General features: G+C 56.2%; 3 protein-coding genes across 3 annotated transcripts; 1 reads left to right on the top strand and 2 right to left on the bottom strand.

The window, feature by feature from the left end:
* Window positions 1-703: 703 nt before the first annotated feature.
* Window positions 704-1720, top strand: WHR41_05295 (uncharacterized protein; the record flags this gene model as incomplete). The annotated part of the gene is made up of 1 exon (XM_069373900.1): window positions 704-1720. The coding sequence occupies one exon, from the start codon at window positions 704-706 to the stop codon at window positions 1718-1720; it is 1017 nt and encodes a 338-aa protein (XP_069229501.1).
* A 772-nt stretch (window positions 1721-2492) lies between these two features.
* WHR41_05294 (uncharacterized protein) lies at window positions 2493-6608 on the bottom strand. Its single transcript, XM_069373899.1, has 3 exons — window positions 5585-6608; window positions 5423-5518; window positions 2493-4656 (listed from the first exon to the last, which is right to left on the bottom strand). Exons 1-3 carry the CDS (start codon window positions 5807-5809, stop codon window positions 2830-2832), a joined length of 2148 nt encoding a protein of 715 aa, XP_069229500.1. The 5' UTR covers window positions 5810-6608; the 3' UTR covers window positions 2493-2829.
* A 1291-nt stretch (window positions 6609-7899) lies between these two features.
* On the bottom strand, window positions 7900-13532 carry WHR41_05293 (uncharacterized protein; the record flags this gene model as incomplete). Its single annotated transcript, XM_069373898.1, has 3 exons — window positions 13208-13532; window positions 11275-13147; window positions 7900-10307 (listed from the first exon to the last, which is right to left on the bottom strand). Exons 1-3 carry the CDS (start codon window positions 13331-13333, stop codon window positions 7900-7902), a joined length of 4407 nt encoding a protein of 1468 aa, XP_069229507.1. The 5' UTR covers window positions 13334-13532.
* Between the last annotated feature and the right edge of the window lie 19 nt (window positions 13533-13551).

Raw genomic sequence — 13551 nt, 5'->3', positions numbered from 1 at the left:
CTACCTCCGCGATACCGGATTCAGGACACTGGCACAGAAATTGAGGATGAAGCAAGGCCATGACCAAATTGCGCGAGACCTTAGTCAGGATCTGGAAGGTTCGAGCCACGAGTACGTCAGGCAATGCTGCCTTGGAGCTATTTCAGAGAACACAACCCGGCAGCTATCTTTATCCGATCCTCTCCCAACTGCTAAGACAAAAGAGGCGAGAGACCTGCGCGATCAGATTGCCAGACTCTATCCATTTCTTGGGTACGCTGTAGAGAACGTGATCTTCCACTCTGAAAAGATATGCAGCAGAAACATTCACCAGAATGAGATCGCATGGTCTTTCCCTTTAGCAACTTGGGTTACCCTCAACAACATGTTTGAAAAGTATGAGGTTCGCCAATATTCCTCATCTGTGACACGCGCGTACGTCTTCACTGAAAAAGGCGCACCAGGTCTTCTCAACATCGAGCTGCAACGAAATGCAGAGTTTTTCTCATCATATGAGCGGCATCGTACAATCTTGCGTGCTGCCATCCATGGGCGGAACGCCGAAGTCGTCGGAGTCATTCTCAAACACGGTGCAATCGCACACCATTCACAGGAAGAACAGAGAAAGCTTCTGGGGGTTGCATTAGCAAAGCGAGCTTTGGAATCGGCAAAACTACTGATCGAAAGTGGTATATCCATCAAGTCAGAAGGAGGTTCAGAGACTATGCTCATATCATGTTCAGAGAAGGGTAACGGAGAAGCCGTTCAGCTTTTGCTAGACCAAGGTGCCGAAGTCAATGCTCAAGGTCGAAAATACGGTAATGCTCTGCAGGCTGCATGCGCTGGCGGTCATCAGAGGGTGGCAGAAATGCTCCTTGATAAGGGTGCTGCAGTCAATGCTCGAGGAGCTTTCCAGAATCCGACTATCTGGCGAGCAGAGGAAAATGTATCTATTCTGTACATAACCTCAACCCTTGGTCATGAAAAGCTAACAGAGATCTTGCTCGACCGGGGTGCCGGGGTTAACGATCAAGCAGGCCACTACGGATATGCCCTTCAGGCAGCTTGTGCTGGAGGCTATGGAAGGATTGTAGAGCTTCTGCTTGGAAAGGGTGCCCAGGTCAGTTCGCAAGGTGGCTACTACAACAACGCTCTGCAGGCTGCTTGTGCTCAAGGCCATGAGAAAATCACAGAACTTCTGCTAGACAAGGGCGCCGGAACCAACGTACAAGGCGGCTACTACGGTAATGCGCTGCAAGCAGCCTGTGCTAAGGGCCATGCGAAGATCACGGAATTTCTGCTTGGCAAGGATGCCGATGTCAACGCTCAGGGGGGGTACTGGGGAAACTCGCTACAAGCAGCGTGTGCTGGGGGCCACGAAAAGATCGCAAGGACACTGCTTGCGAAAGGAGCCGACGGTAGTGCCAAAGGCGGAAAATATGAAAATGCTCTCCAAGCTGCTTGCGTTACAGGTCTCGTGGCAATCGTAGAGTTGCTAGTCAATGCCGGTGTTGACTTTGGAGGACAAGATCTTATGGCTGCCCTCAACATCGCTGAGAAATTGACAAGTAAGGGACTGGTGGAACTACTTCTCCACAAGTTCGGCGATGCATATGCACACGACTCTGCCGAAGGTGAAGACAAAGAAAGCTCGCTCCGAAAATATCAAAGACAGCTGCTCCTACTCGTACTCACACAGAGAAAACGATTACTAACTGTCAGAGAAAACGGAGTGCGATGACGACTTGTGCCATTAGTCTTCACAGCCTGGACGGACAGGGAATTGGAGGCTTCGTGTGAAAATCAGTCTTTCATCCACGCAGAATGTTCTGAGCACACGCTTGCGTTTTTTTGTGCCTCACTCGCTGATATAGTGACGGATAGTATACCTTCGGACGAAGGAAGACATCATGCAGGACATGCGTCACGAGAAAGGTTCCACTGGGAAAAATATACAGACATGCGGCAAAACGGAAATTGGGCATCGCGCTGTGAGACTTATTCGGGAAGCTCCTTCTCAGAGGCGGTCTCCGTGATCATAGTCGCCGGATGAAACCACGCTTTTCCCGTCGGATAGTGAGATTTTAAGATCAACAACAGAATCATGATCACGTTCTATCAATGAAAGGACACATACGACCATAGGTCAGTGAAAACTGGGCATCCCGTCCGCTCTGCCAGATATAAGCACTGAACCGGGCGACTAGTACTAGGATGGGTGACCATCTGGAAATCCCGCCTGTTGTATGTTTTTGCCTTTTTGGGTCCTTGGGAACTAGCTGCATGTCTGATTCAGGTCGATCGACGCGCGTGCAGGATCCTAGTACCTAGGTAGAGAGATTCCAGAAGCATCGGAACCAGCCGCGGTTCCGAGCGAAGAGCATCCGAAGATGCTTAACGATGTCGCCAGTCTATGGCGCGTCGAACGTCTTGAGGTGGTGTCCGATTCATAAGATTATCACGAATCACTTGATCCTGCAGGCACTCCTCTGACAAAAGAAAAAAAAAAGGAGGGAGAGCAAGTCATCATCAGCATTTGATATACCTAAGCTCAGAGTAACTCCTGTATCGTTCAGTCTATACGGCGTATGCACGTCCCGTCCAAATGTTGCGATCCCCTTCCACGCGGGGAGCCAATGTTATTGTAGTAAAGCAAGGGCGAGAAAACGAAGCAAACCCAGAGATCAGAGACCTCGGGCGAAAGGCGAAAAGAAAAGTAGCAAATCCCATCAAACGAAACTCCACGCTTCCTTCCCTCCCTCCCTTGAATCAGGGTTGAACTAAAACGCCAAAAACGCATTGCGAATCTTTCTGCCAATGCTTGATTGCGATCGATCCGCTGATCGAGACTCACAGGATGTTGTCCTGCTGGAAGATAAACGGCTCGTCGTCGTCGCTCTCCTCCTCGCCGACGTCTTCGTCTTCTTCTTCGACTTCGCGCTCGGGTCTGCGGTTCTTCTCCGACCCGATCTCCTCGGCGATGCTCTGCGTCGACAGGCGGGAGCGGACGTGGGGTGCGTGAGGCTGAGCGCGGTTCGGGGAAGACGAGGTCGACAGGCCCGGCACGTTCGACAGACGGCGGGACGGCGGCGTGAGAGAGGAGGTCTGCACGAGGCTGGAGGAGCTCATCTCGTCGGCGAGCTCGCTGCTGGCCAGTGTCATGTTGCGGAACTTGCTGAGGTTGACGACGGTGTTGTGCGGGGCGGGTTTGCGGGCGGAGAAGGCTTTGAGGTCTTTGGCGCGCTCAACGGTGGAGATGAAGGCCGCGATGTCGTCTTCGTCGGTTCGCGCGCTGCCTGAGCTGCCGGGCGTGCCTGATGCTTGTTCGGGAGCGAGCTGGCCGGATTTCTCTTTGCTTGAGGTGCTCGCGCGGCCGCTGCTGGTGGCGCTCTCACCGGCTCGGCTGCTTTGTGAGGTGCTGGTCCAGCGCTTACGACCGGCGAAACTGCTGCTGTAGCGATGGACTGGGGCGGGCTTGGGTGAAGTAGAACCGGAGGAGGCGATGGCGGTGTCTGCGGGGATGCCTCCCGGGTTGCGTAGTGCTTGTTGTGGTAGTGTGTTCAGCGACAGACGCTTCGAATGGGCAGATGTGCCGGAGAGGGGAGAGGGACGAGGTGCAGACGAAGGCGAGGCGGCGGTGGTGGTGCGAGGTGAAGAGGCAACGGAGCCCGCCTTGAAGGGCGGATTCTTGAGGTAGTCCATTGCCGCGGACGAGGTTGGTATTGATTGCGGTGTTACCTTCCTGTCCAAAGTCGGTGCGTCGTCGCTGGCGCCGGAGACAGCGCGATGGCGGAGCGCTGAGACGGGGGACTCGCGCTTTCCAGTCATGTGGAAAGTCCCCAGGCTCCCATACGCTCCACCACCGGCTACTCGAGCGCCTGCGCGGCTGCTACCACCAGCGACTCCAAGGCTCGAGCTGCTGTCATCCGCAGCAGAGGGATAATGATGCCCTCCAGGAAGAGAGCGACCGCCAAGAGGGCGAGCAGACAGGCCTGCATCGAGCCCTGCGAATCTGGAGCTGAGCAGCGCCTCCGCGTCTGCCACCGTGAGGTCTGTGTTGGTGCGGTAGTCCACGGAGATTGCTAGCGGTCCTGCAGAGCACAACAACGGCTCAAAGCTGTGGTGTTCGGCGGCAGTGTTACTGCTGCGATCGGAAGGGCAGAGAGGCGTGCTCAGTGCCTCTCTTGATTGCCGCGTGGCACCCCCTGGCCGTCCTTGCCGTATACGATATCGCAACTTCAGCGGCTGGGCATTGCTCGGCTGCCGACTCAACCTCTTGTGCAACTTCCACGCAGGAAGGAATCGTGCAAATGTGTACAGCGACCTGAAGAGAAGCACACCCTTCTTGTACACGTTTGGCAGCTGATCGTTGAGCTGAGAAGCCTTGTATCGGCTCAAGTCGCCCAACTCAATCGTCCACCGCTCCAACATCACCTCGAAGTACCGCCCACCAGCCCTGTTGGATCTCGAACTGGACTCTGGGGGTATTGAGTCTGCCACATCCCAGTGCTTGCCGTTATCATCAACGATGACGAGCGACTGGTTTTGGGTGAGATTAGACGTATCAACGTACACTTCGACAACTAGAGGCAGCGGTGGCTCATCACTCAGATCTGGGCGCCTCCACTCCTGCAGGTCATCGACGAGGACATCGGTCTCATCAAGCACGATGTTGAACTGTGGAAAGAGAATGTCAGCGGATTGCTCATAGGCACAGACTACACTCAAAGGCAGCAAACAAGCAAGAGAAGCAAGCAACTATGTGCAAGGACAAAGAAACGGCAGGCCACCGAAGGATCACCCAACAGGCTCGTTGCTCTTTCTGGCATAGAGGCTGAAACCAGTAGCAGTGTCCGTGACGTGAAAGTCCTAGACGCTCGTCCCAAGAGCTCTGAGGAGCAAGTTGATCGACAAGTTCAGGGCTGTGGGAGTATCATCACGGATCGACTTCCAGCAAGAATCAAGAAAGGCCTCAATGATTGACTTTACTGGCGCCGGCCGGTGCTCGTTACAGATTGACATGTGGAGTGCTGGATTCCGATCGGCCGCTCGTAAGCGATTGTTCAGTCCCGGAAATGGTTCAAAGGGCCACCATGTCCAGCTCGATAAACGAGATATGACGAGTTTCGGCAAGACGTGGCTGCAAGTTCACCAGCACGTCGACTTTGACGCGCCAGGGATTAGACAGGATATCCAGATGTGCCGGCTATTGATCTTCCGACATCAGACGACTGCCACACTTCTGAGCCAGTCTGGAGCTCAGATTGCTTGAGCCGCGGTACAGTATCATCGCCATCGTTTCCTTAACATGCCCATATAATGTCGCCTTGAGTTTCCGCAATATGCAGCATCCGAGTCTTTCGCATTCAAGCTCCATATATCGTCGTTGTCGTTTTTGGCCCAAAGAAGACATGCCTTTCCTGGAAAATCAAGAAGAACTTACCCATTTATTCTGCCTCAAATCCCCATCCTTATTGTACGCCGGCGGCAAGTTGGCTCGCGCAGAACAGATCGTCAGCGCCGCCTTGGTGTGGAAGTTCTGTCACAGCCTCCGTCAGCATGTTTGTCCGTCTCTTTCCAATTCACATTTCTTTCCAAAACGCACCTGTATAATCTGGTTCAACTTCGTGTGATCCTTATCTTGCTGCAGCGAGCTGCCCGCGGCGGCCGCGGCCGCAGCCCTCTCGGTGTACGACGCCAGATCGACGCTCGATCTCGTCCGCTGCGGCAGCCCTCCTTGATCTCTCTGGTTGTTCGTCCTGTCGGGATTCGTTGCTGGGTTGCCGGCGGCGGAGCTGCTCCGGGGTGGAGAGCGGATGTGTTGATGCATTTGTGGCGGAGGGTGCCCGGGCTCGGGCGACTCGGCTGTGATGGGTGATCGATTCGTTGTGGTGGTCGCGATAGCTCAAGAGGCTTATCGGGTCTCGTGCGTGTCGGAGTCGCTAAGTCAGAACGGTGCTATGGTGGGAGTGACTTTCATGCTCCATGGTAACGGGCGACTTCGTCAGAGCGAGAGGAAAGGTACGAGGGTTCGATGGGACGAAAGGCTACGGGCGGCGAGTCGTTGCGTGCCTGATGAGTCTCTTGTTCCTGCAGCTGACCGGGATCTCAACCCGCCGGGCACATGGCGGTGCGTCGTGAGGGCGGCAGGCAAGTCAATCGGTCAGTCACACTCGTTCCAAGCCGGAGAGCCTAGGGCGATCAAGCACCGGCGGTTGCAACGCTGATAAGCCGATCGCCGGGCTCTGGGGCGCTCTGGGGACCTTTCGATGGAGGCAGATGGCAGAGCGAGGGTCGCTGCAGCTTCGCGATGCAGCGTTCGGGTGGCAGAGGACCTTGATGAAGCCCCTTGGGATGGAAATGGGCGCTTGGCTGCCCTCGTGGTGCGCGCGTTGAGGCGGCTGTCACGAGCTTGACGTCTCGGGCCCGGCTAGCACGCACGCGGCCAAGTGGGTGTGAATCACGGAGAGCGATGCCGCCTATCGTGTGCGCAACGGGGGGCGGTGCCTGTCAGCACAGTATAGAGGCTGGTTTGGGAGGTGTGTATGGAGAGGAAGAGGAGTCTGGCGAGACGCTGGCCAGCCTCTCGTCCGTTGCTTTCTATGATGGCGTGCGCGATCACCTGGAAGACTCGATGGTGGCTCCGGCGTCAGTGCAGCGCTCCATCCCGGTCCATTTCCCCAGGCTACCGGCAGGCCACAGGGCCCTTGTCCGTAGCCCGTGACCCACTCGCCACTACCTGGCCCTGCCTGCTCCACCTGCGTCGTCGGTAGGGGCGGCCGAGCCTAGAAGGGCGGCGATTGCTGTGTCGACGGGCTAGCTACAGAGCTCCTCGCCCCTGCTTTGGTCTACCACAGGAGCCTTGTCACCTTGCACAGCATCAAAAGTCGAGGCTCGTCCATCGACGGAAAGCAGGCCGACTTGGCTGGCAGGGTTCGATGGAACGCGTGCGGAGGTGGTCATCATTATGCTTTGCCTTCCCCAAGTACCAGACATCTCCGCATGGACACCGACATACCGTAGCGATTCACACAGTACCCTAACAAACCAGGCACGAACCCCAACATCGATCTCCAAAGCCAGCCACCGATCATGCACGTACGACACTCACTCGCGTGCGGCCTGAATCGACCACCGCAAGCCCTTAGCAGTCTCGCGTATCCGCAAGCGCCCGTGGAAGCCTACGCGCCGGCTGCCGGCATGCGCCGTGTCACCTATAGTAAATCGACAAGTAGAGGCACACCGCATTTCCAGGCCGGCGAGACTTAGGTTTCAGGATCGTTGCCTTCGGTTGGGCTCCGCGGCCGATGGATACGCGACGTGGACTTGGCGATGGGGATGATAGGCACCTGATTGTTGCCTGGGATTGATGAGGTAGGGCATTTTCGTAGAGACTGCGGACGGTTATCGTTGATGTGCTGCGTAACGTATGTACTATAGAGGGCAAATTGGCGTCTATGGCTCTTACATGGTTCGGCGTACGCGCGGTGGACGTCAGTGGCACAACGGCTGCGAGATAGGACCTTGCTATAGCTAGAACCCTTGTCCTTAAAGATCTTTATCAAGATTCTATCCCATGGAAGCCCTTCGCAACACTCGCTTAGGATTTTCAAGAGTCCTAAGATGCATAAAAGTCTCACTCAAGATTTGTTCAATCGTCTGTTCAAGCAAAATATGAGATGAATGTACGGCGCAGATAGGTAATAGACACAGTAACCATACAAGACTGGGGTATATACCTAGCGATGAAGTCGCTAGTGCTGTTGATAATACAAAGACAGGATATAAGAATCAACTCCTGCTTCACCTCCCATTCGAACGAGACTTTCAGGCTTATACCCAAAATTCCAACCCCTAATCCAAACAAAACCCCAACAACCACAAAAGACACCCTGCTCACCCATCACTCACACCTCAACTTCAGTTCCCCATCCCCAACGCCTTCTTATTCTTCCTCATCTGCTTCTTCAGCGAAGACTCCTTCTCCTCGCTCGCCCTCTTCCCCTCCTGCAACTGCCTCTCCGCAATATCCACACTCGGCGCCGGCACAATCTCCGCCTGCATGGCAGAAACCTGCTGCTGCGCGCCGCCAGCCGCCTGCTGCTTGCCCGCGTTCGAACCACCGCCCACGCTCGGCGGCGGCGTAACAGGCGGCATGACGAACTCGTTGATATAGCGGCTCGCCTCGTCGACCAAAAACGCGCCCTTCTTCATGCTCGACCCGTCCTGCACCATGGCCTCCATGACGCTGACGCCGCGCGCGCCGACGTTCTCGAACTCGCGCTTGAGCGCGTCAAGGTCGAAGGCCGGGAAGCGCGTCTCGTTCTGCGGCTTCGTCGGCCGCCAGCGCAGCTCCTCCGGCATGCCCTGCAGCGCGCCCTCGAGCTCGAGGAAGCGGCGCTCGAGCTCCTGGTTGAGAGCGCGCAGGTGCGCGCCGCTCGGCGTCACCATGCCGCGGTCCCAGATGCGGCCTTCTTCGCCGCCGTACTGGATGGCGGGCACGGTGCCTTTGAGGAGGGCTTCGACTTCGTCCTTGGTGAGCTTGATGTTGAAGTCGGTCTTCCAGGAGGCGGGGTTGGCGAGGTCTTTGGGCAAGATGTTTTGCCCGGGTTTGAGGGAGGCGGCGCCTGAGGTGCGGAAGAGAGAGTCGAGGGCTTTCTGGATCTCGGGCTGGGCGGCGCGGAGCTCGGCCACAATCTGGGCGGGGCTCAGAGTCGGTGTTGGTGGTGGCGAGGGTTCGTGCGGTGACTGCATCGGCATCGAAGTCTGAACTGGAGGCGGGATTGGTGCCTCATTCTTAGCCTGAGGCTCAGTTTCCTTTGGGCCCGGAGAGACCGGACGGCTCACGGTCGGAGTGGTGTTAGCAGTTGCTGGCTCGATCTTCTGCGCCGGCTCTTTTGGCTTCGGTGGCTTCGGCTCCTTTTCCTTCTTCGATTTCTTCTTGCGGCTGACGATGGCTTCCTGAGCGGGCTCTTCGGCAATGACATTGCCATTTTTCATGAGCTTGGCCTTCTCTTCTTCCTCCTTAGCCTTAGCACGCTCTTGACGGTCCTTCTTCTGCTGGCTCTTGGTCTTCTCACGGATAGGCGCCGAGCCTACCCTGCTGCCACCAGGCGGCGGGGGCGTGTTGGCACGGGATTGAGATGTAGAAGTCATGGAGATGTTGTCCGAGATTGATACATGCTCGCTCGAAGGAGTTCCCGGCGGATTCATCGAAGCCACGCTGGGCTGGCGAGATGGTAGCTTGCCAATTGCCGCGACTGCTGGCGCAGGCATCGGAGGAGCGGGCTGCGAAGGTGGCGCTTCATTTTTGGGAGTTGGAGTCTGGATTACACGAAGTGTTCTCGGCACGTTCTTCACAGCCGGAGAAGACGCGCTGGCACTAGGGCTCACCGGAACCGATGGCACGGATGTTGCCTGTGAGACAGCCCGGTTCTGCTTGTTGGAGGTTCCGGCTTCTGCAGGTGAAGCAGTAGAGGCAGCATTCGTGCTAGCTGCTTGGGTTTGCTTCTCCACTGCAGCTGAGATGTCCAGTTTTCCAGGGTGCTTTCGCTTTGATGCATCGCTTTTGCTCTCTGTCTTTGCAGGGGTCGTAGGCGTAGGTCTCGAATCTTCCTTCTGGCCTCTAGCTTGATCTTTTGCAGGTTCTGGCTCAGGTGATTCGACAGTCTTTTCGTCAGATGCTTTACCAGCCTGGGGTTTCGCGCCGAATTGCTGCGCAGCAGTACTAGCCTGGGAACCCTTTGCTTCTACGTTGGAAGGCTTGTTCTCTTTAGCCGACTTTACGACGTCAGCCACACTGCGAGGAGCCTTGATTGGCCCAGGCTTCGCAGCCTTCTCATCTTCCTTGACCTCCGGGGATTGGCGTTTGCCTTCTGATTCGACATTCGATGGCGCGCTAGGCTGATCAAGCACCTTCGAAGTCGTGCCCTTAGACTTCCTCGTCGGGGTTTCGTGCACGACTTCGTCCTCGTCCTTCTTAGCAGGCGAGGCAGCTCGCGAAGCGGTCCTAGAACCTGCTGCACTGCCACCTGGAGTTCCAGGTCGCAGAGGCAGGGCGGGAACAACATGTCCAGAGGCAGCACGCCTCAAGCTGGACCTGCTGGAAGGCCGAGAACCGATACCTTCAAGGTCAGGGAGTGCTGTCGGAGGCTTCGAGAAGCCTGGGGGAATAGTAGGCGTGCCACGGCGGGAGGCGACTTCGTTCTCAAGTCCAGGTGGGATAGCAGGCGTCGAGCGGCGAGATTCCATAAACTGAGGCATAGACGACAGACTCGGCCGCCGGGACGGTGTTGTTGAACCAGCGAGAGGAGGGAACTCCGGATCATCTGCTGCTCGTCGTTAGCAAAAATCGTGGCTTGAGTAGATGCCGCCTATTTCCCGGCGGCGGCGGCAGTAGATCTAACGGCGTGACCACTACTTGGGCAAGTCGAAGGCAACAGGCACGGCAGCAACAGCAACAGCAGAATAGAAAGCGAAAAAAGAAAACTCTAAATACAACCAGGTCTCTCGCCACGTCACGATTGATATGTGAAAAGAAACGCGCAGTGATAGCCAAACTAAGCTTTCGTCAATCTATCAGCCACTAGAGAAGAGAAGCTGTGAGATACGTACAAGGTGTGGCCATGACGAGAGGCAGGATTGGAAATAGGAAATCTTCGCTCGCCTTGTGCTCAACGCGACAACACCCGCATACACCATGAAAAGCATCCCAACTAGCTGGTGGGAGCCTGTTGTCCTGAACGCCTTGCCAAAACCAGCCAGCAACCAACACTTGGTACTGAAGCCGGCATCGAATGCCCGAGACACCTCATGATAAAAGGGTTTGACCGAAAGAACCGGCCGATTCCAAATTAAAGCAGAAAGAGAAAATTGCAAATCATGGCCACACGTCGCGAATTCGATAGAGATGCCTGCTGTTGCTGCCGTTCGTACGCTTTTAGGCCCAGCGCCCGCCGTAGCCACCACCGCCGTGAATGGCAGAGTTGTACATGCCGCCTGCCGCTGGTGGCGGAGTGCTCATGTAGGGTCCGCCGCCCATGCCACCATGCTGCAAGCGCGCTTGAAGTAGGTGGCTGTCTGCGGCATCGACTAGGCCAGCTCCCCCAGAGGAGGAGCCAGTGTTAGCGTGCCTGTGCTTCTTGCCCTTCTTCTTACTACGCTGCTTCTCGCCATCGCCACCGAAGGATGACATGGAAGACGCATATTGAGCTGAGGCAGAAGCGGGGTATGACGTGGGAGGATATCCTACGCCACCAGCGGAGGGGTTTGTGTAGGGGAAGGGGTGTAACTCACGCTTTGCCGCATCGGAACCGGCGATGCTTGCATTACGACCGCGAAGAAGATCGCGCATCATCTCCTCGTTGGCGTTGCGCCCACCAACGTTGCTTCCATATTGCATACCGCCGGTGGTGAATCCGTGGCCTTGACCGAAGGTCATGCCTCCACTGACAGGGGGCGTCCCGCTAGCCTTCAATCCAGGAGGAGGTCCCTGCACATTGCTCGTGAAAAACTGGCCGCCTTGTGCATTCTGTTGACCGCCGAAATGGCCTCCTGCATTAGGTGGCATCATGGAAGATTGCTGACTCATGAGCTTCTGGTTTGCCACAGGCTTGACCGCAGTGGATGCAGAAGAATCGTTTGCGAAGCTGAAGCGCGAGACGTTGCGCTGGTGGCCGACACCATGGCCACTCTGAAATGCATTCGACTGGTTCAGATAGGATCCCTGAGAGCTAGGCGACGGCGATTTCATAGTCTGAAGGAGAAGCTGTTGGTGCTGCTGAGGCGTCAAGCCACGCTCGCTGATACCGGCAGGGCTCGAGACGCCTCCAAGTTGAAACCTCTGGTCCAGTGTAGCGTCCTGTCCAGATGAGCTCGCGGCTTCATGTGTAGACGCAAGTCCTTGTTGATCATCTGGTTCGCCGCCGAGCTGCATGCTGCCACTCATTGCTGGGTTGTCCTCTGCATCAACGTTCGCCAATTGAGAAGCTTGCTCTTGCTCAATACGCCGTTGTTCCTCCTCCTTCTCTCTCCTAAGCCTGCGTTTCGCGCCGCCGTCTGAATCAAAAAGGGCGGGATAATTAGTTAGGATATTGAGTTCGTTTTGCGGAATGTTGGCAGTCGAAAATTCGAGGCACAGGTCGCTTGGGTTGAAGAGCTTGAGGAAATCGCGGATAGGGCTTGGTGCACGAGGCTTTCGGGCCTGGACGGGCTTTGGCGCAGGCTCCTCCTCCGGCGCGGGAGGGGCCTCAGTTGCTGGCTCAGGTGTTGGTGATGCTGGAGAAGGCTCGGGTTGAGCAGGCGGAGGTGCAGGAGTTGCTGCAGTGACGGCAGGGCTACCAACAGACCCACTGGCTGCCCTGCTTTCTGCCCTACTCGGTTGGGTTTGTGGTGGTCTTGATGCCCAGCTCGCTGTAGAGGGCAGAGCCGGTCGGTCAGAGGATGGGCTACGCGGCTGATCACTCGCTGTACGTGCCATAGGTGTTGCAGCAGAGATAGGCTGTTGAGATTGAGGAGGGGGTGGTCGCGAAGTCCCCGACTGCGTGGAGCCGGCGTTCATCGATGACAGATCTGCGCGGGAGTAGCTCTCACCCGCTTCGCCAGCCTCGTGTAGAAACATGCAATTCCTGTTCATACAAGCATCGCCGCGAAGGTACGCCGAGCAATATTTGGTAGTACCAAACTGCGCTCGAAGTGTACGATCGCCATTCGGCGAGCCGTCAACTGCGTGTATGCATTGTTGAGCATCGTCCTTGTTCTCGTATGTCACGTAGACACCGACTGAGTCCAGCCGATCCCTGGCCTTGCTGACGACAATCTTTATGATCTTTCCGTATTGTCCGAAATAAGTGTCGCCGCGCAGCGTCTGCAGCAGCTCCTCCTCTTGTAGCTTCGGGGAGAGGCCGGTGACATAGACAAGGTTCTTTTGCACAACTCGAAGACCAGCGAGGTGTTTCCGGCTGAGGCTGTCGGCTTCGGCTTTCTGCTTCTCCTTCAACTGAGCCTGTTGAGTCTTCTTCTGTTTCTGTACTTGTCGGGCTTTGTGTATAGCTGTCTCTTCGGGGGTGATGATTTTGTACTCGATGTCTTTGTCGTTGTAGGGTCGCCGACAGGCGGGGCACAGGCCGTTCATGTTGTTCTTGACATTGTTGTAGCAGAACTGGCATATCTACATCACATGATTAGCCATGTCGCACAAAATCGCGGAGTCGGGCGCGGGGGTTCAAACCTGGTATCCGCAAGGACAGGGCTTGAAGCCCTTGTCGGTGAGGTCGAACTCCTCCACACAGAGCGGGCAGGTCTCCTCCTCGTCATCGTCGAATATGAGGGAGTCCTGTTGTATGCTTTTGGACATGGCGACTGTGAAATGAGACGCGCCGTGGGGAGGCGTAGAGTGGAGATCGCAACCGGAGGTGAGGTGTGGCGCGAGGCAGCCAGGGCGGGTGGCGGCTGTGATGTGTTGCGAATGAAACGGGGCAAGAAAAGCAGAAACGCCGGCCGATGATGCAGTGAGGATCAGGTGATGATTAGTCGCGATTAAGGGGATGGAAGTGAGGTTGTTCGCGGCGAAGA

The sequence above is a fragment of the Cladosporium halotolerans genome (assembly GCF_011745625.1).
Source record: "Cladosporium halotolerans strain TM138-S3 chromosome Unknown Sca14, whole genome shotgun sequence".
Taxonomy (NCBI): domain Eukaryota; kingdom Fungi; phylum Ascomycota; class Dothideomycetes; order Cladosporiales; family Cladosporiaceae; genus Cladosporium; species Cladosporium halotolerans.
This window is presented reverse-complemented; position numbering and strand designations above follow the sequence as displayed.

Coding starts and splice junctions, on each gene's coding strand:
- WHR41_05294 (XM_069373899.1), bottom strand. CDS start 5,809: ATGCATCAACACATCCGCTCTCCACCCCGGAGCAGCTCCGCCGCCGGC. Junction 5,519..5,584: donor AGTTGAACCAGATTATACAG/GTGCGTTTTGGA, acceptor AGGCTGTGACAG/AACTTCCACACCAAGGCGGC. Junction 4,657..5,422: donor ATTTGAGGCAGAATAAATGG/GTAAGTTCTTCT, acceptor CTCTTTCCACAG/TTCAACATCGTGCTTGATGA.